General features: G+C 39.6%; 1 protein-coding gene across 2 annotated transcripts; it reads right to left on the reverse strand.

The window, feature by feature from the left end:
• Positions 1–691: 691 nt before the first annotated feature.
• Positions 692–27,605, reverse strand: dnajb6b (DnaJ heat shock protein family (Hsp40) member B6b). 2 transcript variants are annotated; one of them, XM_063483854.1, is made up of 10 exons: positions 27,450–27,605; positions 17,739–17,861; positions 15,965–16,074; positions 13,418–13,486; positions 13,107–13,208; positions 9,616–9,744; positions 9,375–9,531; positions 9,188–9,258; positions 3,577–3,720; positions 692–1,053 (listed from the first exon to the last, which is right to left on the reverse strand). In XM_063483854.1, the coding sequence occupies exons 2-10, from the start codon at positions 17,801–17,803 to the stop codon at positions 944–946; spliced, it is 957 nt and encodes a 318-aa protein (XP_063339924.1). In that variant the 5' UTR covers positions 17,804–17,861; positions 27,450–27,605; the 3' UTR covers positions 692–943. The 2 variants fall into 2 exon arrangements, with proteins under 2 accessions (XP_063339924.1, XP_063339925.1); XM_063483855.1 differs by lacking the exons at positions 692–1,053; positions 3,577–3,720 and having other exon boundaries at positions 8,607–9,258; positions 27,450–27,603.

The following is a 27,605-nucleotide window of genomic DNA, read 5'->3' on the forward strand; positions in this document are numbered from 1 at the left end:
AATATTTCTGATTATAATACTACACCTCACAGAGCTGAAAGTTGTGCGTCTACAACATGTAAGCCTTTTCTTAATTAACTGATCAGATCAGTACTGGTAATTAGCGAAGATCTTCCTGCGATAATGTGATGGTGGTAGTGATACAGAAGGATAAACACTGACAATCTTCAAGGACGTGTTTTGCTTTAAGCATTTAATTTTAAGAGTCCATAAAAAATGAACATTTCTCAGACGTTTTCCACTCACAGTCATCATGAGAACAATCTGTCAAGGACGCATCTTTTACAAAAACACCCACATGTTGCTGAATCCACTAAATACAAAGAGTCCTACAAAAAAAACACAACACTTTGAGAGGGGTTAATAAGGACTTTTGGCTTTGACGTGGAAGCAGAGGTAAAGAGTGGATGGAGTTATTGAGTTTTATGTGGGAGTGAGCAAGAAACGTCAGTCCCTCCGTAATAAAGCTCACTCTTCTCTTTCATTCTCATTTTACTCTCTCGCCTTTTCTCTGCTGAACGAAGGATTGGCTGAATAGTTTTGACCTTCGCTTATTCTCACACGCTGCACAGTATTAGCGCAGTAATTTTCATGCTTCTTATAAACAAGGCTCGATACTGTAATTCTACTTCCACTTGAACCCTTTCAAACACAAAATCACTCCCCCAAAAAACACGCTGCAAACAGTGGAAAAGTTCAAGAGAGTAATTTAAGTTCTGGACGCTCTCTGTACATCCACGCGATAAATACAGCAACAGCTACTAAAATGTATCTCGAACAGAAGAGGACAAAACGTTGAAGTGAGGTCTGCAGCTGATAAACAGAGAGAGATGTGGTGCAACGGTGGGGCTGCTGGGCCCCTGATACAAAGCGAGGATGAACTAATGCCACATATGATTGATGGATGGCACTTCTGCCGACCACTATGTGTGTGTGTAAGCGTTTAAAAGAAGGCACCAAATCCACTGAACCACGGGAAGTGTCGAGGAGCTCTTTTCTTTTTGGATTCTGCCTCCTTTAGCCACAGTTTCTTCCTCTTGTTGTCTGTGTGTCCTTCAAATTAAAAGAAAAAGGGAAAAAAATCATTAGAATCATCATATTTATTCTCGCTTTCACTTTTTAGCTTATTTAAACTTTATGAGTTGTAAATAATAGTTTTATTAATGTGAATAAACCACTTGCAGGACTCTTAAGAGTGGATTAGCTTGGTCACAGTGTCCCTGTCATTTAAATTTCCCGAGACATAACAGCTCTGGAGCACAGTGAGACACCGTTCTTGTGGTGATTCGAGCAAAATGTGCAGAAAAACTTCAACTGCATCAGATTTGGGAAGAGACTGTAAAGAGTTCACGTCACTACACTACACTACACCCCTCCTGCTGATTGTTGATGATGCTTTTATATGAGTTTTAAATGAATGTGTCTTTATTGGATAGAAGCAGTAGAGTTACTGATTTTCTGTGTTTTGACTGAAGACAGTCGGGTTAGTGAGATGGTTGGACTTAGTTTTTGATCGTGATCAGTGTGTGCCTGTGTCCTTCATGAGTTATGAGGCTTTTTTGAGCTCATAGCTTCAGTAAAATGACTCAGATTTCACTGAGTAGTCCAATTACTGTAGAGAAATACACTAAGCAACACATTCATAATCTGAATCACAATCACTGGACGTGAAGCATTACATCTTGCTTATACAGGTTTGTTGTCTTACTTCTGAACTGCCTTAATTGCATTAACTGCATAGAGTCAAACAGTCCTCTGAGGTTTTGGATCATATCGACACAATAGTATCACAAAGATGCTTCATTGGATTCAGATCTGGTGACTGTGGAGGCCATTTGAGTACAATGAACTCATTTTAATGATGTGTGGTCATAAAGGGATGGACATAGTCTGCAACAACACTAAGATAGGCTGTGGATTTAAATTAATTGCTAAAAACAATATATATCCCATAAAGCATTATACCAACGCCTCCAGCCTGAACTTTCAAAACAAGTCAGGATAAATCAGTGTTTCCATGTTGGTCACGTGGCACCAAGTGTGGTCTTCTGCTGCTGTAGCCCATCTGCTTATAACACACTGTACGTTCAGAGATGCTCCTCTGCAGACAACTAAGGTCTGAGTTACTGTCACTTTCCTTACTGCTTGAAGCAGTCTGGCCATTCTCAGCTAACTAAATACCGCTCACTAGGCAGAGGTGGTTGTGTGGGAAAATCTCAGTATATAAGCTGTTACTGAAATACTCAAACCAGCCTGTCTGGACTCAACAACCATGCCACGTTCAAAGTTACTTAAATCACCTTTCTTGCCCATTTTAATGCTCAGTTTGAACTTTATCAGCATTTGACTGTTTACATAAATGCAGTGAGCTACTGCTACGTCATTGGCTTGAAAAGGTTTAGCTAATAAAGTTTCCCGGTGAAAGTAGATTAAAGTTTTTGTCTCCAGTGTATCCTTGGACAACAGTATCATGTCACACTTCTTACTCTTTGAATTCAGGTATTTTCAGTCCCACTGCCACAAGTGTAAAAAATAAAAACTAAAGAAACCTGACAGGTAGCCACACAACATGTCTTTACAAACAATTGTGAAAGAATGGGTTGTTGTAATGAGCTTGTTAAATTCAAGCATGATACTGTGATCGGATGCCATTTCTGCAACAAGTCAGTTTGTTAAATTTCTTCCCACCTAGATATTCGATAATCACGTGGCAATATTGCAAAGTGGAAGCATTTAGGAACCACACCCACAAAGCAGCAGATCACGTAAAGTTACAGAGTGGGGTCTCTGAGTCCTGAGGAGGATGGTGTGTAAAAGTCAGCAATGCTCTGTGGACTCTTTAACATCAGCACAAAAACTGTGTGCAGGGAGCTTCATGAGCGAGCAGCTCCTCTAGGTGTAATGCATAATGCATAAGTGGAAATTAAGAGAAATCTTGAATGGACCTATCAGCATTTTTCTCCAAATTTAAATCACCCTGGTTTTGGCAACTAAAAGCTGTCTTTGTAAAGGATTGATCACCTATCGGTAAATATATCAGAGGCTGCCTGTAGCAGTATGAAGGGTTCCTACTCGCAGTTAAAACTCTGAGCTTTAGTTTGCAGCAGCACTTAAAACCACTCCTCTCTCTGAGGACCCATATTTAAGTAGTTTGTGTCATTATCTCAGGGAGAGAATTAGGGCCTTTGTTTGTGTCGCAGCAGGAACTATGTACAGTGAAATTAAAAGTCCCCTCCTTAACTAACGAAGCCGCTATTATAAAGCATTCAGCGGCTGCGTGTTGCAGATAATTGCTCAGCTTTTGTGCATGACTTCCTGACCCCATGAAGGAAAACAGAGGTTGGACTCTGACCCCTGGTCGTTACTGCGAGCTAGAACAGAGCTGCCTAATGAACATCTCTGTCCTCTCTGTTTACATCTGCCAATCAAACACGCCACTCTTCGTCATCCTCCTTTGTGTGGCCATCAAACACAAAAGCAGACAATTAGCTGCGCTTATTAAGACTCTGCTCTTTAAAGGGGGTGGGCCTATGTGTGCTGGTAATTAATCAGCCCTACACGGGCGGGTGGGCGGACCTCTCGTTTGTCCGGGGCTCTCCCCCTCTTCCTCTGGTGGGTTCTGGGCAGAGTTCCTCAGGTGACGCTGGTGCAGGCCCAGGCCAGGAAGCGTGTTCTGTCTGCGGCGGCGAAAGTCCTCCATGGGGTCCTCAGCTGAGACGTCTGTGGGTGTGAGCAGAGCAGAGTGGCAATGAATCACACCTAAGCTCCTCGCTGTCTGGATGGTTTGCCCGAGGTGTTTAAATCAACATTAAACCCCCACCCCCCACCCAACCAACCCCACCCCCCACGTAGCCTCTGAGAATTCCAGCCTTCTGACATGAGATGTGAAGTGAGCTGAAAGGAAAACATATTACCTTCTCATGCTCTTGGCAGTGTGAATACAATCAGGCAGCGAGAGAGAGGGGTGGTAAAAAAAAAAAACTAGATACACACATCTATTACACCAAGTTCAGTCCAAAAGGTATATTGATGTAACCAACAAGAAACAAGAAAGATGAGATAAAACGAGAGGTTCAAAGAGTCCCCAAGGCTACACGGACCCCTTTTTCTTTCACACCCCAACCATATATTTCATTCATATTTCATCTGCCTGACTTTATTGTGATTAGTCATGTAAATAAAATGAGATTTGGTTATTCTTTTCTCAAGGTAATTTACATTTATATTGAATTAGTGGCAGACAGGGTATAGGAGAAGGGAGGGTGGGTGGGTTGGAAGGGGGGGACTTATTATGCTGGGAGATTACAGGCAGATCTCATCGCTATTGTGTTGTGTAATTAAGGCAGTGGAGAGGAGAAGAAAGGAGGCCAGATGCTCGCCGTGCTGAACCCAGTCCCATTTAGAGGAGGGTCTGCAGCAGCACCCCACCCCCCAAAAAATACAAAATAAAAATAGAAAATCCCCTGCACAGTGTGTAACAGTCCAGCATTAAACTCATCAGAAGTCATCAGAGGCCCGTCAGCTTCGTTTGAGCCGCCGTCTACTGTACCTGCACGAGCATAAACATAATCCTTCTAAAGGTGTCCTCCATGTTTTCTCTTCGCTTTAGGTCGATGGGATTTTTAGAGGGAGATCTTTAGATGCTTTCAGGTGGTGCTCAAGGGGGTTTTGAAGCAATCAAACACGACTGCTTGAGCTCAGGCCTTAACAGAGACAAAAAACCTTTGCTGGATTTCTGTTCCCTCTGAATAGGGATCTTATTACTGCGGGTCATCCATTCTGACCTAAGCCCAATTTCTTTTTTGTCACAAATGCTTTAAGGTTAAAACTGGCTGAATGTAGTTATTTTCTCTAAACTTTAGGCGTCCGTTTTAACCCCAGACTTGAATTTCTTCACTCTAGAGTTTACAAATCGGCTTTTTTTTTTTTAAACTGAACTCACACACACACAAACACACACACACAAAAAGATGTAAACGAGCTGACCCCCACATGGAGGCACCTGCTCCCAGCAGACCACCAGACAACAGGACAATTGGTGGCTTTATTCTCAAGGCTGCAGTTCGAAGGGAGGGGGTGTGCGGGCGGGGGGGGGGACTAATCCCAACCTGCATTTGTCTCAGGATCCTATCAGGTGAGGTTAGACGGCTGGATTAAGCCAAAATGCATGTGACTTCAAGGTTGCGTGCTTCGTCCCAGCCTCCTTTACTCCTGGGGATCAATATTTGCATCCATTAGAGGTCCAGTGATAAGATTCCTTCTGCTATCAAGTTCCATAATCCATCAGCAGTTAATTAATTTCAACAACAACAATATCAAAAAGCAGTGATGATAATGAGATTTTTTTGTGTGTGTGTTCATAAAGGCAGCCTTTTATTTTCTGCATCAAGGACTTCATTTGAGTGAACACAGTTGAGTTCCTGGATGCTTTCATTTGCAGCTATTGTCTTGAGAGTGCCTGTCATTTGTCTGCAGGCTGAACAATGCTGTGTGTGTGTGTATAAAGCCTGCTTCAAGCACACCGTCTAGACTGAAATGCAGGAGCACAGGCGTAAACGCCCAGGTTAACACGCAAACGCACACAGACACAAAATCCATGTGTGACTGACAAAGGCAGCCTTACTTGCAGCAGGCTGGAGCTTTAGTTGTCAACTGTGGAAGCTTAAAATAAATCACTGTTCAGAAGGACGTTAACCCTATATGACAACTACAACCACAGACCAGATTATTTTCAACAGTCCACCTTCCCCAGGTTCAAGACATCTGGTGGCGTGTTGATGCGACTCTGCTGCAGAGCACAGGGAGATACGGTCTTGTAGAGACACAGCCAAAGGGAAACTGGCAGCTTATCTTTGCCATCGTTCATAAAGTGACCAATGGCTTCAGGTTTCATGCTAAGCTGTCAAGCGGGCGAGGCGGAGAGAGGGGGGGATTAAAACAGGATGCTGCTTTCAGCCAACAGGAAGCCATCTCTCATGACATGGGACAGGAAATCACAGTAACGTGTCATACTGGAATAGATGGATGGAGAGAAAGAGAGCTGCAGGACCTTGGTCTTCACACCTTAATCACTACAATGGCCTGTTACAGAAATAAAGGGCCTTTATTTTTACTGCAAAAATGTTTTGATATTCAAATTATGAACACCGATGGGCTTCTTCTGTGTTTTATTTTAATTTAATTTAAAAGACACATATGTCACTTGTTGCTCCATTTATTTCAACAAGGCTCCAGATGTTGTGAGCTTTTGCTCTCAGAGAAATCATGACGTCCTGCTGTCTATTGCTCACAAACAGCGTCACCTAGTGGCCACCTTCACATTGAAACGTGCGGTTTAAAAAAAAAGCAACAATTAATCTTCTTTAATAGGAAACATCATGAAGCAAATTTAATTTATATTCTTTATTTAATGCGGCATTTTCGCCAAATTCTACATTTAATGCGGCATTTTCGCCAAATTCTACACATTGAGACCCATTTTTAATTTAAATAAAATAAGCAGCAAGGTAATTTATTGTATCTTTTATTGTTGTAATTTTAATGTTTGTCGGGAAAAGGTCTCTCTTGTAAATGAGACATTGCGTCTCAATGGGACAACCAGTATAAATAAAGGTTAAATAGAAAAACAAATTTAAATTTCCCTTGAATATCAACACAAGTAGATAATTAATTTTTCAAATGTTTTTTTTTTATTTTTTTTAATCATTCAAGGCGTCAAAATGTGTTTAATCCAAGCATATATTATAGATGAACACATTTTAGACTTGCACCAGGTAAACCTTTTGCTAATAAACAAGAATAAATGAGATAAAAAAATATCAAACAAACAAAAAGACGCTTTTTATAGCGGAACCTGATTAAGATTTACCTCATTTTTAGCTTTTCACGCTATGACAATAATCCTCTGATAACTGTCTGTGCATGTATTGATATGCCATCAATACAGAGGGCTGATAGATCATTCGGCATACTTTATTACTTTAAATAGTGCCAATATAAAAAGAAAAAGTCACTAAAGCAGCGGCAAAATTACACTTCCTGTTTAGAGCGTCGGTGTTCTGGGAACTGTAGTTAATCTAATAAATTACACAACCTGAGTGTCCAGGAGAGGGAGCTATAGTACCACAGATACAATCCCTGCTCAGGTAACACCTTTTAAAAGAAGAGCGAAAGCGACTAAAAAGGCTTAATCGCTTTAAGAAAAAATAAAATAAAATTATTAGGCCACCACAGGACATCGAGATCATATTAATGTGATCAAATATGGTGTCCAAATTTTCGTTGCTTCTTGGTGCAGCCTAATAATCCTCATCTACATTAGCAACAACAATCCCTAATGTATGCAGCACATTTACACATACAGAGATATGAGTGGGAAAACAAGAGAAAGAGAGCATACAGGGCTGCAGTGTCACCTAGCAACAGGACTGCGCACGCGCATCTGAAATCAGCGGTTTGCGGGGGGGGGGGGTGAAAGAGTCAAATAGGATGATAGGTGGTCTTCACAGCACTGAAACAGAAACGCAGGCACCAAATTGTGTTTCTGCATCAACATTTCAGTTTTAAAGCCTCACCCTGCCCTTTGCTTCTTCTTTGCTTTCCCACTCCTGATTGCTCTTTTGCAAAAATATGCAGCGGGGCTTGTGTAAATAAACTAGCCCCGAGCACATTCCTTAAACACACACACTCTGTGCACAGTGACCTCAAAACAAACTGCAGTCATACACATAACCCAGTTTAACTGAGTCTATCATGTCAAATGTTTGTGCAAGCGTGCGCACACACACACACCTACCTTTAATGCCTCCGAACACAACATGTTTGTGTGCTTGTAATCAAGGATTATCTCTGCTATTATCTGACACAGCTGTTTACCAAACTGATCAGCCCAGTTACTTCTACCTTGGATCAGATCAGGGCCACCATCAGCACTTTTACGATAGCGCATAAAACTGCCATAAAGGGTGAGGCAGAGGTAGAAACGAAACAGAAGGGAGGGTGTTGCTTCAATTTCACCTAAAGGTAAAGCATACCTACCACACATGAGGGGGGGTGAAGAGGAAAAAAAAAAAAAAAAAATCAGGGTGTGTTATCTTTGCTGTTTTCCTCATGATCTCTTGGTAAAATGATTAGGAGCGTTATTTTAGTGAAAAGCAAACAGTGCATCGTGTAGTGACCTGCACTGAAACTGAGGCATTAGTGGGTTACAAAATGAAGCGCAAGGTGAGCTCTGACTGAGAGTGAGTGTGCGAAAGAAGCAGCCGCTGCGGTTTCCTTTATTGCGGTTGTGTGAAGCAGCTTTTAAACATTGAACGGGCGCAAGCAGAAGACTCACACATCCAGGAAGAGTGAGGCAATAAAGAAAGTCACTCAAGCAAAGAAACAGCATCACACAGACACCAGGGTGACTGCAGCAGCACTTCCCTTCACGTTGCACAAAGTTTATTGCCTAAATCTGAACTTTTTATTTTGCTGTTCTTTGTACAAAGACCCTGTGCGTCTGGTAACAGTGCTGGGAATCGGCGATCATGCACAAACAAACCAAAAACACACTGTGTGTCCTTTCCCCCCAAAATACACAAACAAAAATGCAAAAGTGAGAAAAATGCACATTGTTACAATTAATTTATTAATGATCTGTTCATATTATTACACACGCGTGAACATGGTAATAGCAAACAGGTTAGCAAGGTGAAGTCCAAGTTAAAGACATTAGGGTGAGGTGGTTAAGCTTTCCTCATTCACTTGTTAAACTGGTCAAATGTAAAGAGCAAAAATGACATGCATAAGTCAAATGTACAGCATCTTGTGTTACCTTTTCCCCCCCCTCCAACAACAAAGACAATATACACCCCGAAAGGAAAAAAAATATTTATATATACGTATAGTACGTATCCAGCTCTGTCGCAGAAGTTAAAGTACAATTCAATTTACTGTAGAAAACAAAAACATAATTCCCAGCAAGCTGGTCCCGCAAAAGTAATGGAATAAATACAAATATACAAATACTGTGGAAACGTCTCTTGCCTCCCCTCACAGCTAAACTAAAATGAGAAAATTGTTCTTTGGGAAATGAGATGCAGGAGGACACAGAGAGGAGAGACCGACTGCCGGAGATTTCCAGATGACAAAACTATGTTGAGGCGAGATAATTACTTGTTATCCAGTCTTAGGAGCTGCTCCTTACCATTAACAGTTAGAGATTTTAACTGACCGTCCTCTACCACTTCAACCCGCTCCTGGCCGTTCTCAACGATCCTGTCAGACGTAAAAATAAAATAAAATAAATAAATAAATAAAATAAAAAAACAAAATACACTTTGGAAATCAAGAAGACAGAATAATAAAGATTGCAGAGTTGAACATTTGGGTACCGTTTTGTGGTAATCCTTCTGCCGTTGACGAATTTGGTGGAGGTTGATACAGATTTAAAGTTACCCATTCCTCCTCCTCCCCCGCCGCCGCCGCCAAATGATGATGAAGAGAAGGAGGTGAATCCTCCCCCACCCATGTCTCCAAATGAGCTAAAACCTAACAGAAGACAAACATTAGAGAAGAGAACTAAAATAGGGAAATTTTTCCTCTTTTGTTCAATAATCCTCTCTATGTACTCACCTGAATCAAATCCACCAAAGCTACCTCCAAATGCTGGAAAGCCCCCAAAACCAAAGAGCGATCCACCCATCCTTGCCCCCCTCTGGCGACTGCGACTGCCTCCAAAGAAATCATCAAAGGGATCATCAGCTGTGAAGGAAATCAGAGTAATTTGTGAGTAACACAGAACATCTTTCAGGAGCAGGGACAAAACTCCACGTTTAATCTGACATGTTATCACTTTCACCTTGTTATGGTATACATGCTCGCTTAAATGGACACATCACTGCCAAACGGTCTGCTGTCACCTAGTCACCAGTCTCAAGAGCTCTGGAGAGCTGGAGGTCCTTAACCCATCAGCAGGACTATCACTGCTCCTTTGCGAAAGGAGGAGCAGGAGACCCCGTGTTAGTACAGTGGGTCCTGGGTTCCTCGTGGTACACAATGCCCGGCCTCATGTGGGTAGAATATATTCAGGCTGTTCCAGGAGGATGAAGGAATCAACAGTACTGAATGCCCCCCATGCTGGCCTGACCTAAATCCAATAGGACACCTCTGAGACATCATGTTTCAGTCCGTCTGATGCTACCAGGGTGCATCTCAAACCGCCCAAGGGTTCAGTGATTACCTGGCCCAGGACTGGGAGCCTCCATGTGTCTGTCCCCAGGGCAGACACATGGAGGCTATATAAATGACAGAGTACCATTTCTCAGTTGCTGCAATGACATTTTAGCTAAACGGACTAGCCTGCAGCATCACTTCTTTCACTTTGATTTTTGGTGTGTTTTTTAATTCAGCCCTCTGTAGGCTGATAATTTTAGACATTCAGCATGTTTTTATTCCCAACTGAGATCTGATGCATTTTCTAGGTGTTCCTTTAGTTTTTTTTTTTTTTGAGTACCATTATGCACAAAATATCATCTTATTCTGAGGAGGTCAGGTGAGAGGCACTTGCTCACAAGAGGATAAAGTCAGGAATATCTTTAGCTTTGCTTTCCTTCCAGCAGTCTCAAACTATGTCTGTGTGGTGCTTTGGAGCTGGACAGGAAGTACAGTTTTTTCCCCTTGAGTACAGCCAGCCAGTTGCCAGCTCCTAAAATATTTAAGTACCTGATACAAATGAAACAAAACAAAAAAAAATTTAAGGCTGTGGTGAATATCAGAGCATCCGTTTGCAATTTCTGGAACAATCTTATCCCTAAACTGTAAAAGTGCCGACCACTAATTCTCCTCCTAAAGCCCTGTGGACGCCCTACTAATTGTGCTCTGCCAATCTGGGTCAGCCCAGCAGGATAAGGCTGGATCACTGGCACCATTTGCTGAAAGAAGACTCCTCCTTCAACCTTGAATGTACTGAGGCAGTGGCAAGAAAGCTTTGCTTGTTCCCTCTGACTGAAAGCCTAAAATAAGAGTATCCGCTGACTGCTATTGCAACCACATTACTGTCCATTTACCTTAAAGACCTTAGAGGAGACAGCTGAGCTCTTGCAAAGAGGTCAGAATGACAGCAGGCTTCGCTGGGAGAAAGTGAGGAACGGGAGTGCGGAGGAAGGCCGTTTAAACACTCGGACTGTGATTTAATTATTGTTATAGTGGCACACATATAGATAGCTGGAAGAAAAGCTGAGTCATTCTTAAGTAGAAGGAACACGCTCTCGTGCTCATGTACTCTGGCAGAACTTAAAAAGAGATGTCAAGCACAGACTGGAGATTAAACAGCCAAGAATGTGCCACGCCTGTGTAACACCTCACAGAGCATGAAGAAAGTGAAAGGGCAGTGTCCCAGTGTACAAAAGCAGGGGGGATTTAACAAGGCGGTCTGAATATATGAAAACAGTTTAGAAAACTGAATTGTATAAGCTGTGTTTTAAAAGCAGTAGTATAAAACAGTCATCTGCTCCTCGTCCACGTCTTCACATTTTCATCTGAGAATAAGAGTGTGCTGTTCTTGGCAGGCAGCTAGGCCCTCAGCACTGTGCGATTCTGTTTTTGTCTCCAAACACACCCCGCCCGCAGTCTGCTGGACGCTCTGAGGTAGCCGAGTGACAGATCCACCGGACCAGCTGCTGGACAGTCAGGACTCCAGGCTTGATGGGCTTTTAAAACATATGTCAATCTTCCTCTGATTTGCCATCTTAATAAAAATCAAGAAACCCCAAATGTCTCTTTAAAAAGGGAATACACACCAACAAGAGATTAAATAAACTAAGGACAGATGACTTTAAAACCTTCTCCAGGTGCATACCAATCACGCAAAATAAGGTTTAAACTCTAGTTTAACTGCAGATAAACTTCACTCTTCTGCGTGCAGACTCCATGGTTTGCCATTTTTGCTCTCACTGTTTACCGAAGAGCGCAAACAGCAACAGCTGTGCTTACCCGTGTTCAGAAGGACAAGTTTACATAATGAAACATGACGACTCCCTTCTAGCTCCAGTTCTGTGGTTCTTATTTAAGCGTCATATTTAATGATTTTTAATATTTAAATTTTTCATGTCAAGTCCAAAATGCACAGCCGTGCTCGAGTGTTCGAATTATATCGTGTTTTACATGCGCTCTGACACACAGCGCGCACACAGACACACACTTGCCGTTATTACATCTGCTTTTGTTTTAATACGGAAGCTATTTTTGAAAGCATTCCAGTTGAGTGATGCAGACTCTCAAATCCATCGTCTGCCTGCGTCTGAACTCCATATTTAGAGGCACACAGGGTGAACTACACATGCCTTCCAATCGGCCTTTTGCTGAACGCAGACAACCTGGTAAAGCAACTAAACTTGTTTTACTAGATCACACTGAACGCAAATATTGGCACTCTTCAAAGGATGAACTGGATGGCACCTCAAGACACGGTGACTTCAATCAGTTAAGATCAACTAGCTCTTCGCTCCTTACTCTTTGTTACAAAGCTTACTATAGTTTTGTCTCTCATGTAACTCATCTAAACTTGTGCAAAGGAAAATGAAGAGTGGAACAAACCTGTCAATAAGTGTGGGTGTATATTTGTTTGAATTTATCATAAAGATTATGTGAACAAAGGCTCATAAAATGAAAGATCTAAATCCTAATTAATTAACTAACCGAGGAAATGTAATGAGGTTGAAGCCAACATCCAGCGGGGATACTCAGCGTTTTCTTTCATGTGACATTTAGTGAGGTGAAGCGAAGAGTGCTTAGTGCATTGGAAATGCACATTACAGTCCTGTGGGGGATTAGCAACAGGCTTTCCTGAAGGCTTCCTGGGTCTAACGCTCAATCTACACAGCAGGAGCTGTGTGCTAATAGGCAAACTAATTAGGAAATAGAAAAATCTATGTTTAACATACAGATAACTGGGGCCTGGTGGATGCTCTGTGTCTCTGAGCATTTTTAGGTCATCCGTGAATATTCTGGACTAGATAAAATTATGAAGTTAATAATAGCCAAAGCACATCCCCTCAGTCCCTCTTTCAGTTCTGAAAACAACATCCCATCAGTGCCTCTTAAGTGCACGCACAGAAATGGCTTACCGAATAAATCTGTAAATGGATCTCTGCCGCCGAAGAATTCCCTGAAAACGTCATCGGGGTTGCGGAATGTGAAGCTGCTGCCGAAGTGGTCATAATGGCCTCCTATTAAACATTGAAAAGAAACAAGGCTTATAAATGGCACCACACTTCAACAAAGATAACATTGCAAACACAGCTATCATTACAAGCTGTCAAAGCACCAATGCAAATACCAAATGTCCTGCTGTTTCCACCTGATGCATGTCGGCATTTCATACTTAAAGTAACTGATAAACTTATGAATATGGAAACCTTAACGGATATCTCCTTACCTCCTCCTCCTCCTCCGCCACCTGAGAGGCCTTCTTTGCCATATCGGTCATAAACATTCCTCTTGCTTTCTGCAATAGAAAGAGAAGGACTTTACATGAGATGAGAAACAACTTGGAGCAACTGAAGCTGAAGCGCCCTCCTTCCTGCATTATAAACCTCTGTTAGGATCGTGAAAGACTCCAGACTTAATACATGATGGCCTCAAGCTAACAGCCTCTTTTAATTTTCACTGAATAAGACTACCAAGTAATTCCAAGAAAATGACTAGAGACAGTATTGTGCTATTTCAGACTACAGCTGTGCAATCCACTGAATTTTTATTTTAAATTACAATTTTAGCTTCCAATTATTAAAGCAAGTTAAACGAGATGAATAATACTAAATAATACTCTCACATTTGACCCTCCGTAAAAGTCCAGATTCACTACCAGCAGTATGCAGTAAATTTAATTCAGTAGACATTTTTTAAATTATAATTAACCCAGATAAACTAAACAGCGTTAAAGAAAATCCAGTCAAAAGCATTTATGATCTTAATATCGACCACAATAACTAATTGAGTGGCTCTGTTTCACACCAAGCTTTTATTAATTTATTAATAATTCAAAGACTTGTTCCAACTAATTTAATCAGTAAAGGGGATTTGGACAAATCTTGCTTTGTGAAGTCGGACCGTACAATGGACAGACTCAAGTATTACTTTGCAAAACGCATTGGTGCTGACTAAACAGTTTCATGGTTTTTGAAAGGAAAAAACAAAAAAAAAACAACAAAAAAAAAAACCCTATGAAACCCCCCCCCCCTTTTTTCCCCCCCATACTTGTGTTAACCCTTTATTCCCTAGTGTATCATATTTGATACATTTTTTTTTTTTTGCCAGTTTTTGGGACTTCAACATCATCAGTGTGAATTTCTCCCCCTGACAAACCTAAATAAATTGCATAATTTTTTAAGCAATAAAAAAAACAAAACAAAAAAAACAAGCAAATATGATACAAATTAAATGTCATATATGGAAATTAAAACGCGATTTATTTTTTAAACAATTACAAAACATTAAACAAAAGAAAGTTAAATAAACACCATTTTCAAAAAATTTGAATTTTCTGGCAAGTATTTCCTGATTCAGGCTTTAAATGGTTAAGTTTTGTATAGAAATTTCACAAAATTCAGTCTCAGATTAAATGTGATAGAAACAGCTTACACTGACATCCATCTTGATGAAAGATGAGCTTCATGATGCCGTGTTTGTATTTATTTGCATTGCTTTCCATTCTGGATGTCTATCTATGTTAAGTTTTACATATAAAAGGGTCCATTCTGCAAGCTGCTTTTTTTTAAAAGTTGTTGAATATAAACATTATTTTGTGCTCATATTGCACTTCTTTTTTTCACAATCAAAGAGTTTTCAAAATCTGCATAAAATTGCATTTTGAATTACTTTTTAAATATAAACTTTAAATACTTAAGTTTAAAGTTATGCTAAAAGTTAAAATAAAAAGATCAGTATTGCTGAACTGCAAAATATTTTGGGTGCAGTGTATTTCCCCCCCACACACACACACAGGTATAATAGAATAGCTTTAGTGTTTTGTTTTTTAAAACTTGAGTATGAACAAAATTCAGCAAGACATTAAAAACAGTTTTATTGATTATAAAATAGACTATATTGGAATCATATCAGTATCGTCTGATATCTAAATTTATGATATCGGTATCGGACATTAAAAAAGTGTTATCGTGCCATCTCTACTATAGAGTAAATTGATAGTTGCCTAATCTCAAGTAAGAAAGAAAGTAAAAACTAAACCCACCATCCCAGTTTACATTCCAGTTATAGCACCACTATCAGGATGGGATAACTTCTTAAAAATCCCAGCTATCCCTGCATCTTTTGATCCAGTGACTGCTATGAAACTGAAAAATGATGCTTACATTTAAATTAGAGGGGCATCACCTGTGGCCAATCTTTACTCATCCATTCAAGAAAATAGGCCAAACAAAGGCTGCTCAATTATGGCAAATATAACACTGGCATTAGTGTGAAAGCGATAATGAGAATTAATATTATATTTAATGACTTGGCATTTCCAGAGTGGCAACTCACTACTTTCCTATGTCTTAAAATGTCAGATTTCTGGGCTCTAGATCAATGGCTGAAAAAACAACAAAAACAATCTAACCTTCACATCTGGAAACGCTAAAGCACATCACTGTTTTCTGTCAGTTTTACTAAAAGATTTTTAAAGAAAATTCGATCAATTATAACCAAAAAAAGAAAATAATGTAAATAACTTACAGCTGTTATAGCTCTCAATGTGAGGCACAGAATAATTGTGTTTTTTTAGTATTGGTTTCCAAAAATGTGTCACGTTGATGGTAACAACACTTTTTGAACATGTCTCTACCCTCGTATTTATACAACACGAGCAAAATGTCAGTTTCTTAATAGCACAAGCTTCACATCTGAGACAGTAATGGCTTCAATACAGCTCATTTCAAATAGTGCACTTGAGATACATCAGCTTCTTGTTCTGAAGTCTCACCGTCTGAGAGAACTTCATACGCCTCTGACAGCTCTTTGAATCTTTTCTCTGCCTCATCCTTGTTGTCAGGGTTCTTGTCTGGATGCCATTTCAGTGCCAATTTTCTGTAACTGAAATACAAACACCATAAAGTCAAAACACACACAGAGTCAAGAACGAGTCGTCATGTCTTGATATAGGGGTGGAAATCGTTTACGTACGTATGACAGAGATAACACGCCCCCCTCCCCCCGATCAGAAACACAATTTCACATGACTACAGCAGACACACGCTGCGTGTCCTTCTCACCACCCAAGCAGAAGTAACAAAGACAGCCTGCCTGACACTGCACTGACAATCAGCGCGGGCCTCGCACAGCGGCTTATGCTGCATCAGCTGTTTGTTTTTAAGCTCAGCAGCACACACACACAAAGATGTTCGAACAAGACAAGGGACTGAAAGTCAGCAAGGCTTTACACAATCCAGGGATTCAATCCATTACAGACCTATAGCCAGCAGTCTTTGTTGTAATCTGTGACATTATCTTGCTGACTAAAGCCTGGTCACAGTTCAGTTGGACTCCATGCATGCAGCACTGTTGGTAATTGTGTAACATACCTCTACATCTCTGACATCTTTGTAGCCAGAAGTTCACGGGAAAAATCCACAGCAGAAATTTTCTTTACTTACTAACCTTCATATTGTATTACACTTTGACTTTTATCCAGTAAGTTCTTATTTAGTTGTACTTCTTTTGCAATTCTTTAACCTTGCTTAGATGTGTTTTGTCATATTTTATCAAGTGATTTTATTTTATTAAAAGCCATTTTGCTACAAGTTGCATCTAATGCTTTGGCTGCTGTGACTCAGTCATTTCCCAACTTTTGGGCTGAATAAAGTGAACTTTATCTTATTACAAAACTGAGCTTTGTATTAACATTAGAGCTTCTGACTATAATTTAATACCCACTAAATTTAATAAACAGACACGATAAATGAGTCTCCAAGCATCGCAGCAGCTTTGTGAGGTTGTATTTTAGGCCAAATGCAGACATGCTAATAACCATTACCTTAAACAGATAGTGTTTAGGTTTAGTAAAGTTAGTGTGCCAATAATTTCTAATTTGTAATAAACTTTAAAAAAAGACGTATATCTATCATCACGATATTGGATAAATATCAACTTCATGATAATATAATGATCGTTAATGAAAAGGGCAGTTTCGCCTGGGATTTCCCACAAAAAGAGCTTGGGTCATCTAGTTTGTACAGACTGAATCTAGAGTTAAAAAACATGATACATTATCTTTCTGTAACATATTTTTGGCAAATGGCTATTCTTGGCTAGGATGATCCATACTGCTCAATAGTTTCCTCCTCTCTTACTTGTTTTCACCGCATTACCCAAAATAACTTAATGGAGCTCTTGGAGCACATGCCTGATTTGAAGCAGGCTTATTTCTGTCCTCAGCATTAGCATTGCCTCTCCTCTTCACATGTCCAAACAAACTGCTGTTATTGAGAAACCACCGAGGAAGTATAATTAACTGGAACGAGCCTGATCAGTGGGTGAGCAGTGGTGGGTGATTGAAGGTGGAAGGTATTTGACAAGAGCAAGGTTACAGGAAGAAGAGTGGAACATTTCTGCAGTGCACTCTCTCATTTCTCCCTCTCCCTGTGTCAGTTTATACAGCGACAGAGGGATATAATTAACCTATTACGCCCTACAAGTGGCCGACATTTAACGTCAACACTGGCAGAAAACGGAGCACAAAACACTCGAGGGGGACTTACGCTTTCTTGATGTCCTCTTGCGTCGCATTTTTCTGGACTCCTAGTATCTGGTAGTAGTCCACCATGGCTCTGTCTGTGTGTCTGTGGGTGCTGTTTTACTTGAGGGTCTTGAGCGAGTAGCCTCTGTGGAAACAGTAATGTTCTGTTAAGACATGTTACAAGATAAAGCCCAAGACTCTGCAACAGCCATGTGTGACGAGTAAGATACAGCCCTTCCAGTCCAGAGGGGTATGCTTGTAAAGGGGAGGGAGGGGGCTGCTGGCATTAAAAAGGGTGGAAATACCCAACAATATTGCACTGCACTGAAATAGCAATACCGGGGACAGAGAAGTTAAGCTAATCCAAGCCAAGCAAAATTGCATAATAACCGGGGGATCATCCTTCACCCTGAAGCTGAAAGAGAGAAAGTATGAAACATGTCTTTCTTTTGAATTTTGGAGCCAGCTATAAAGACCATGAATCACTTTTTTTTTCTTTTTAAATCATGATCTAAGGTTAGAGTTATGAAAAACAAGACACAACTGGTCTGGTTAAAAGTATCAGAAGACATTCAAGTCCTCCAAGTTTAGCACCACATTTACAATTTTTTTGTAGCTTTACAAACCTGCATCAAGCAGAGAGATATAAAACATCCATGACCTTGATCTTAGTGAAATATTCACCGTAAAAAGCAGTAGACATTGGACTCTGTATGGATATGAAACAAGTCTGCAGAATTAAAAATAAGTCAATGGGGAGAAATAATAAAGGATAAAAGAAAAGGACTAATAAAGTGGCCATCCATCCTACAATTAAGAGTTCAACAATTGTTCACTGACGTGCTTCAAACTGTGAAAGCTACAAAGGTAATGCGCTGCATTTTATTGCTTGAGAACTTGTTTATTGCCATTTCCAATACACAATAAACAAATATTGCGTAACCTGGCTTACCACTCTTACAGCTAATAAATAACTTTTCAAGTTTAGCTAGGTCACTTCAGCTAGGGCTGGGTGATCCAAGGAAAATCTCATATCATGATATTTTTTAGCTATATCGTGATACACGATATATATCATGATATGTTGAACAATTGCACTGGTATACTCATTCCAAATTTTCTACTTTGAATACAAAAAATCTGAATGAATGAAGTTTTATTTTAACCATTTTTAACCATCAGTTGCACAGAGAGGTTTTTCACAAATGACAATACTGTGACAGTAAGTCTCTTTCTGTGGTCAACACTAAACCTTAAACAAACGAAAGATCATAGCGACAAACAAGTGCATCAAGTAATAATTCACTAGACAAAATACAACAAATGAAATTAAAAAGATGCTCTTTTGTGTTTACAGCATATAACATATAAAACTGTAAAATAAAATATGTGATGAACTCAAATTACAAATCAAAAGTCTAGACAGTGACTATAAAAAAGTCTGACCAAGAACAGTCACAGGTATCAGAGCTGGTTTATTTAACATTTTCTTTGGTGTGTGCTGAAACGCTACCATGTGTTTAAAACATTCTTAATTTTTCAGTAGATAACTTTACAGCTGGTGGAATAAATTCGTGGTACTGCTACCTTTTGCGGCAATAGTTTTACTGCATGTTATGCAAATTACTGCATTTTTGCTCAACATCCTCCTTGTGAAATCCAAACATTGGGACGGGGAGATTAATGATGCATTTGCACCGTGTGGGAGGGGAAAACAAAAAAGAAAAAAAAGAAAAACTGAATTACATGCAGACAGCTTAAGATTGCCATGGCAATTTATACTGTCGTACGCGGGAAAACTTGCAATACATCGAGTATATTCGATATATCACCTACCCCTAGTTTCAGCTACAACCTAAAACCTTACAACCTAAAAATTATTAGCAAAAAATAAATACATACTTTTCATTGAGTTACTTGTGGGTGTGTTTATGAATGCACTGTAAACCCTACCCCCTAAAACAAGATGAAACAGGCATCTATAGTTAAATGAACTATTATCTGAAATAATCGAATACCTTTTCCAAGGTTAAGAAATACATCAAAATAACTTCTACATTCACTGTGTAGCACTTCCTCAATGCATGACACTAGCAGGGAACTATTACCAATGGACTCCAGCTCTTTGATTCACAGCAGCTCTTTTATATCATATGTATACATGGTCCCTACTAGAAGCCTGTTCTTTACATGTGCTAGCCAAGTTGTGAACAAACAGCTGTAGCCTTAAGTTAACCTAAAGAAACCAACTAAAGTGTTTTCATTAATGCCTAGACATAAATATAACCACTCAAAGTGTAAATCAAATTGATTTCAAGCCATGCGTCATATTTTGGAAACCTATGACCAAACTAAAATTACTTTTTAAAATGCATATATGCAAGAGCAGCCACACGTTTCAAATGAATACTATATTATAAAGCCTGCCTCTTCTCCTTCACCCCGATACTCATTTTTCAGAAACGTGCGAAAACAAAACTGACTTTGAACATCAGTACTGAGTTTATAGCTTCTTCTTTTTAAGCTAGATCTATAAATATAAGCTAACTGTGAGAACAGGTCCTTATTTTGGATCCAGGGTGATGAAATTACCAAATTTCCCTCTGAAACTCTTATTTTACTTAAAGGTGAGAAACATTTCAGCTTGTCCTGTATGGTTGCATTCAGGTCTTTATTTTATAGGACAAAAAGGCTGTTGCACTACTACTACCACATATTTATCCTTAATGTGTTTGTAAGGAAAACAGGCCAAAATCCTACTTTTCATTGAGGGATGTATTAGTTGTTGTACTGAAAGATATAAAAACAAACCAGTGAGGACTACTGGAGTCCACTGTGTTCTATTTGTTAGCTATTTATAACCTGTGGCCTTTGCAGATAGATTGTGTTTGTGTCTGTTATGTGGGGGGTTGGGGGTGTTTGGCACAAAGTAGTGCCAACGAGTGTCTCCTGGTGGGGACATGGGCACAGGCACTAAACTCTCCTTCATATATCCAAGTAAGGCAGCAATTCCAAATCTCCCTCTGATACTTTATCATACAACCTCCATCTAACCTGACACTAATTTAGCCCGCAATCTAAATATAAAAAGGGATGACCTTCTGAGTTTTGTAAAAAACAAACCAGTGTCCTGACTCATATCTACTTTTATCTCCCTCACTTGAGCCATAACTGACCCGCTCACCCATCACCAGCGCCCCCACGGCAGTTGGGATTTAGTGGACACAAGCGACTTCTAGAGATGCGCTTTGCAGTACTGCGCAGAGCATTAAGAGTGCATTCATGCTTGCATGTGCCCTTTGCTTGCATTACACAGCTAATGTAAATGAACTTGATTCCTGTTATGCCTCAGAGTAAGCACATGTGGGTCCAGTCAATCCCATAATGCATCAATTAAGCAAAGGTGATGGCTGTAAATGCAGACAAACAGCAGACCACCAGGGTTTGTTTTTTTTCTATTTTCCTAAAATAAGCTATTGTAAAAGTGCACTACAAAGCAAATTTTTCTGAAAAACAAAGATTTCTGCAGTTTTTATCTTTTTGTTAAAACTGAGTATTAAACAAACAAAACAAAAAAAAAAAACCCAAAGAGACATGCTGTGCAATGTAATTAAATATAATGGACACAATCTCACAACTGATGAATCCCATAGCATATACAAGAAGCTAACCTTCTCCACTATAGCCGTACACTGCAGTAATTTGGTTCCTGCACCATTCAAAAATCAAACCTAATCGTTTTAAAGACCTTAAAATATGAATTACAACTAACTAATGTTGAAATCATAGACAAGGCATAATAATTAGTTCATTCAACTGGTAAAAATCCCTACAGCAGACAGTAATTGATGCCACAAAGTGAATGTCTTTGGAATTTGACCACTGGTCCAACAAAGTTAACACTATTTGGAGTGTACACCAGGTTGCTGACAGCTTGGCGGCTCCCATGACTTTAAATGAGTCACGGCACTGGCAAATTTTCCATTTTCATTTCTTATCAAAACCACAAGGCAAGGCTCTCAAACCCACCACCTACCCTGTGACACGTGTACTGATGAGGGTCAGGAGTCTAATTTTTGGACAAAGGGTGACAAAAATAAGCAATCAATAATGACCTGACCTCTCGGTGCACCTCTCTTATGTAAGATCAACCCAACAGGAATCAACACAATACTTTGGAGGAAACACATGCAGGCAAGCTGAGCAGCAAGAGATTACAACAACATTGGTTTAAGTTTTCTCAGCTGTGCCGTACTGGTGTGCCAACTGAGATCACCCTTGAAGGAGCAATATTATGTAACTGTCGATGAACGAGACTCTTTACTGAAGAGCCGCAGAGTATTCATCGTTGTTTGCATTTATACTTTACGATACTGCCAGTACGAGCGAAACTGTGCTGGTCCTGTTGGGCTTAAGAAATACTTGAGCCTATAAAAGGAGCATCAGAGCTTCGCATTGGCAGAATCATAGATAAGACATTAGCCAATTCTGCTTTATTTCACAGAGACATTATCCTTATGTAATGTAAACACAGTCTGGCACATTAGTTTTTGTGTCTCTTTTAAAAGCTGGTTTTACCTCTTACCAGTGGTTGAAACAAAGTAAACAAATTCAATTTCATTGTTTCTTTATAAAATGACAAATTAAGTATCTTAATCTAAATTTATAAGTGGACCAACTACAGTTGCTGTAGTTGGTCCACTTATAAATCCCTGTAATCCTCAGGGTATTGTTATACTTGCACAACAGTCCACTTTCTGGTTCTCCAAATGGTGTGCTTTGAGACATGTCCAGGTATGCTGTGGGACTTTGTGGTACATTATACAGCTACACAAGTGTTAGAAATCCTCAGCTTATTCTGTGTGTCAGTCTGCATGCAGTCCTTTCCCCAGGAAAATAAAATCCTTAAAAGGAAGGAAACCCCTGTTTGTTCAGAGTTACTGGGTTGTAGGAACAATGACATTACAACTTATTAGAGGTCCTTATCAACTGTGCGAAAGTCAGTAAAGTCAGGAAGAAAAAAAAAATTATATAGTAAGATGACATATTCTTTCATAATTTACAATTTCTCATTGCAAAGTAAGTGCAGGTTTGATTAGATTAAGGTAGATATTGTGAAGAAGCAGCAGGAGAAGAAGAAAAAGTAGCATCAGCAGAAGAAGTTGCTTTCCAAACCTAAAAGAAGAGTGGATGACAAACAGGGAAAAATTCAACAAAGATGGACATTACAGTATTTTTTTGTTGAATTTGGTGGAACTGTGATCTGCCTTATATGTAAGGAGAAACTCGCCCCCCCCCCCCCCCCCCCCCCCTTTTCGAACACTGGAGTGGTCCTCCAAAGCAGTGATTACAAAGTAGCAGGAGTACAACAAGCAACACTATTTTATTTGGACTGTCAGACTTTTTTGTGCCATTTGAGACATTATCATTTATTGAATGTGGTCTATTCTTGGTCGTAGTGTATGACTGATCTATAATCATTCAGGTAAATTCCATTACACAGCATAAATCATTGCCTGAGTCCAAGTTTCAAGAGCATGTTTCTACAAGTTTTCACTCACATTCAAACACATTAGACTGAAGAGTTAAACATAATGTGAAAACACTTTATATGCAGTACGTTAAGAGCACTCAAGGTGTACATGTTATGACTTAAAAATGTTTTACTGTTTTGTTTTTGTCATAGTCATTTACAGATATTGATATAGTTATAAGTAAATATTGACTGAATAAGACTAGCTGTTACTGAGGTTTGTATTTAAGCCTGTGGAGATGGAGATGCTCTGTAGTCATCAGGCATATCTGAACTGTTCAATTTAGTTCTATTGAGCCTACTGAAGGTTAGATGTCCACTCTGACTGAATAATTTGGGATAAAATGTACAAATATCCTTTTTAAAAAGCGTGTATGATCAGAATCCCTTTCATTAGAAAGAGAAAACCCAGTTTAAGACCATCATTCTTGAGCATATAAAAGTTCAAAAATGATGACCATCACATACGATCAGTGTTGAAGAAACAGCATATTTATTATACGCTTCAGTCTAGTATCAGCAGCTGCTGAGGGTACAGACAGAAGTCTCGTAAATGTTTTAACGACTTCTGTTTCCACAAAACCCCCCAAGTTATTTCACCACAGACCAGCCCAAGGGTTTATCTGCTGATCGAAATCTCAGATTAGACTTCAGCCTTATGGTTTGCATCTGTGGAAGTCGGGTTATAAAATCCGTTGTGTTTTTAGGGCAACTATGTAATCGGAAAAAGGCATCTGAAGTATTTCTGTCAGCGTCCAAGAGCACTCAAACACCACTAAAAATGTGATATTAACAAGACAAGAGCACTGGATAAAACAGGCTCTAGGCAGCTGAGTCCAGGACATAACACAAATTACATCTGACAGAACAGAGAATCAGATGACAGCTAAACACAACACAGCCTGTTTCTTACCTGAAACTATATGGCAATGACAAAAGCATTTGTTTTTAAGCAGTACAGGAGCGTACAGTCCACTTACTATCAGTGGAAACATGTTTACCACAGAAGACCTCATTTACAGTAAACAGTGAGTGCCTTCTTGCTGGACAGAGAAACCCAAATTTCAGCAAATGGGATAATCTTTTTTTTTTTTTTTTTTTTTTTTTTAAACCCCTCATTTCATTTAAAATAAAAAAGACCAAAGACCTCAAAATCTGCTGTACCTCTTGGTCCTATGTGGCACTTTGCAGACCATTTTCTATATATTATAGGTGCATGATCTTGATCAGAGGGCACTGGCAAAAAAAGAAATAAATGTTGAACAACCGGTAGTGCTGGCTACTCCCACTGCTGAGTTTATGCTATTGTTGGTATTTAGCTTTTCCTCTTCCACAGAAGTCATAACAGACACAAGACGTCTTTAAAGTGAAGTAAAGTGAAACCAGGTGTTAAAGACAATGACAACTGTCCACCTATAGTCTTTGTTTGCTGCTTAAACATTCTTTTCATCCCATCTCCTCATCACAATGACCATTGCTCTTTGCTATTCAAGCAACCTTTTCCAGTAATCAGCACTCTACTTGTGGACTGCCAAGCATTTCAAAGAACTGTACGTCTTCATGTCTGTGTAGCTGGTATACACAAAATCCTTCACTCTTCACCTATGTAACCTAAAACAAAGACAGCAACAGGAATTCTGCTTTAGGAGGATACGACCAATGTTCATTTCATATTTAACAAAGGCTCAATAGTGTTATTTAACATAGCTTGACAGCTTAATGTTGTTGTAATGGTTCTATAGTTACTCAGACATTCAATTTGCTGGAATCGGTCAGCAACAAAAATCAAAGTCGAAGGTGGCAAGCTACATGCTGTAAAGCATACTGAAAGGAGTGGTATAGAGACTTACTGTATGTCAGAAAATAAAACACAAAGCAATGAGAACATTTGCTTTGATAAGATAACATGAGGGACTTCAAAATGAAACTGCAAGCCATCAAATTGTCAAACTCAGAACAATACAGAACGACAAACCAACAGTGCGTCACTCAACGAAAACCTCATAAGAGGCTTGGTTCATCAGAAGACTGTCAACGGGTAATACGCCCTGATGTGGCAATACCGCAACAAAAATGAAGCCGCCACCTGTTTGAACTGGACTTATTGTACTAATTTGGTCTACTAGTTAACCAAAGGAGGAAGTTGATCCTCACTTAAAGATGACTGGAAATGAAACTGTGAATACCTGTAAAACATCTTAATGACTGATCCCTGGCCTGATCCCCCCTTACAGAGGAGATCAGGCCTTTCCTGTAGCTTCCCCTAAAGTCAGGTACAGATTACCCCTTCAAATTAGGAGTTTTCCAACACTCGACATCTTCAAAACCCATCTAAAAACTCATTTTTATACCTTGGCATTTAAACCAGAATGAGTATTGGCATTTGATTTGCATCCATTCGTTTTTCTGTAATGTGTTGGTTTTTCTAATCGTTTTTTAAAAACACCAGGTATTTGTGTCTCCTCCTGAGATCAAATAAGAGAACTTCCCTTGTTAGGTGGATCTGAATAACTTTGGAACCACCAAGAAATGAAATAAAAATCAATCTGCACAATAAGTGTATCACTGGTTATATTGTATGGAGCCCCTCTGATGACATGGTCCAAAAAACAAATAAATTGTGGCCACAAAATACTACTTCGTGCCCACGAAATGGGTATAACGTGCGCACGAAATACTAATTTGTAGCCACGAAACACTTGACCGATAACCGTGATCCTTCCCAGGCCCTTGCAGTTGGTTGACAATAAAATCTATCCCGGGGTCCAGGTCGCAATTACGTGCGCAATTACAATTGCGTTATATGAAATGGACTGGACCAGTCACTAACAGATTTTTCAAAATACTGAAATAACACAGCATTTAACTGGGAAAACTGGAACAGTTAATGACTTTGCTACATCTTCCACACAAAACCATCCAGTGGGCCAAACTAGACCCTTTGGGGAGGACTGACTCCTCTGTCTTTAAGTCACATGGCTCCTTTTAAAATAATTAATTATTTAATATTAGGCCCTTACCAAAACAAGACCAAACCTGGCTTTGATAGACCCTCATATGGCAGCAGTTAGTGGTTATTTTAGTAACTGCTTAATGAGAACTTGTTTTCAGATGTACTGTGCTGACAATCCAAATATCAGTTTATAACTCTTCATAAACTTAGGGGAGAAAAAATAAAAATAAAACCTGTTTTATTTGAATAAAAGATGTTGGCCTGGTGTTCTTTCAAGAGTGCAAAAACAGGTCACCCAACGACATTAAAACTTTACTGCCGCTAATCAGCCAGATGAGTCCGAACTTAGTCAGTGGCCACTTCCTGTCCCCCCCCCCGTGTTCTGTAACCAATAGCAGCCAAAAACGTGCTAAACAAACTATAGTCAATTCCCCCCCCCTCTCTCGTCCCACTGAAAACGTGTTTATTTTCTCTCCAGAACACTTTCTGGAAGCTAACTAATGTCAACAGACCAATCTGAGATATCCCAGCTGGAGCCCTAACTTGTGAACCTCTCCCCCCGCATCGGTTTAACAGAAACTTCGAGAAAAGTCTTAAAGCGGAATGGGAATAGTTTTAGCCGTCTAAATTTCCAAAACAAATCAACTAATATAAATATATGTATATATTAAAAAAAAAAGACAGCAGTGATATTACACAAAAGCAGAAATCTCTCTATGGTAGTCTTAATTTAATATCCGACTGTAGTCTATGCTGGCTAACGTTAGCGTTAGACTGGCATTTATAGCATCACTGGTACCAAATACAAGTTTATCATGCTGTCATACACCCCTGAATTTATTAAATAGTTTGTATAGACGGACTGTGTTTTTTTGTTTTGTTTTTTAATTATTTATTTATTTTAGCCTGAGCTAACTCAAAATTTACGGCAGCGGGCAGGCAAAAAGGCAAGAGATCCACTCGTTATTCTCACACGCTAGCTTAACTATGGGGTAGTATCCTGAAAAACAGCCTCTCGGACACAAACGAAAACTACATTTCTGTATAAAAATAACCTTAATATATCCTAAATGATTCCAACATTAGCAGGGGACATACTGGGTGACTCCACCACAGCATCCCCACATGTACTAGATGTACTCGATGCGGCAACACACGACAAACGCTTTTCGCCGCTCTTTCTTTCTTTCTTTCTTTCAGCAAACTGGAGCCAAGCGGCCCTACCACCTAATTCATGTCGAGCCTACCTGAAAGAAGGAAATATCCGCCCAAATAGCCACCCGATTGTAGCTGTTCCTCCTGTTTTCCTTGCCTGAGTACGGAAACTGTAACTGCAGCAGCAGCTGGTAGGCTTTCTTGGTAGCTGGTTGAGTGGCCGCTGATATGGCCTAGCCCACAATGCT

This window comes from Pelmatolapia mariae, linkage group LG9 (assembly GCF_036321145.2).
Source record: "Pelmatolapia mariae isolate MD_Pm_ZW linkage group LG9, Pm_UMD_F_2, whole genome shotgun sequence".
In the NCBI taxonomy this organism is placed as follows: Eukaryota; Metazoa; Chordata; class Actinopteri; order Cichliformes; family Cichlidae; genus Pelmatolapia; species Pelmatolapia mariae.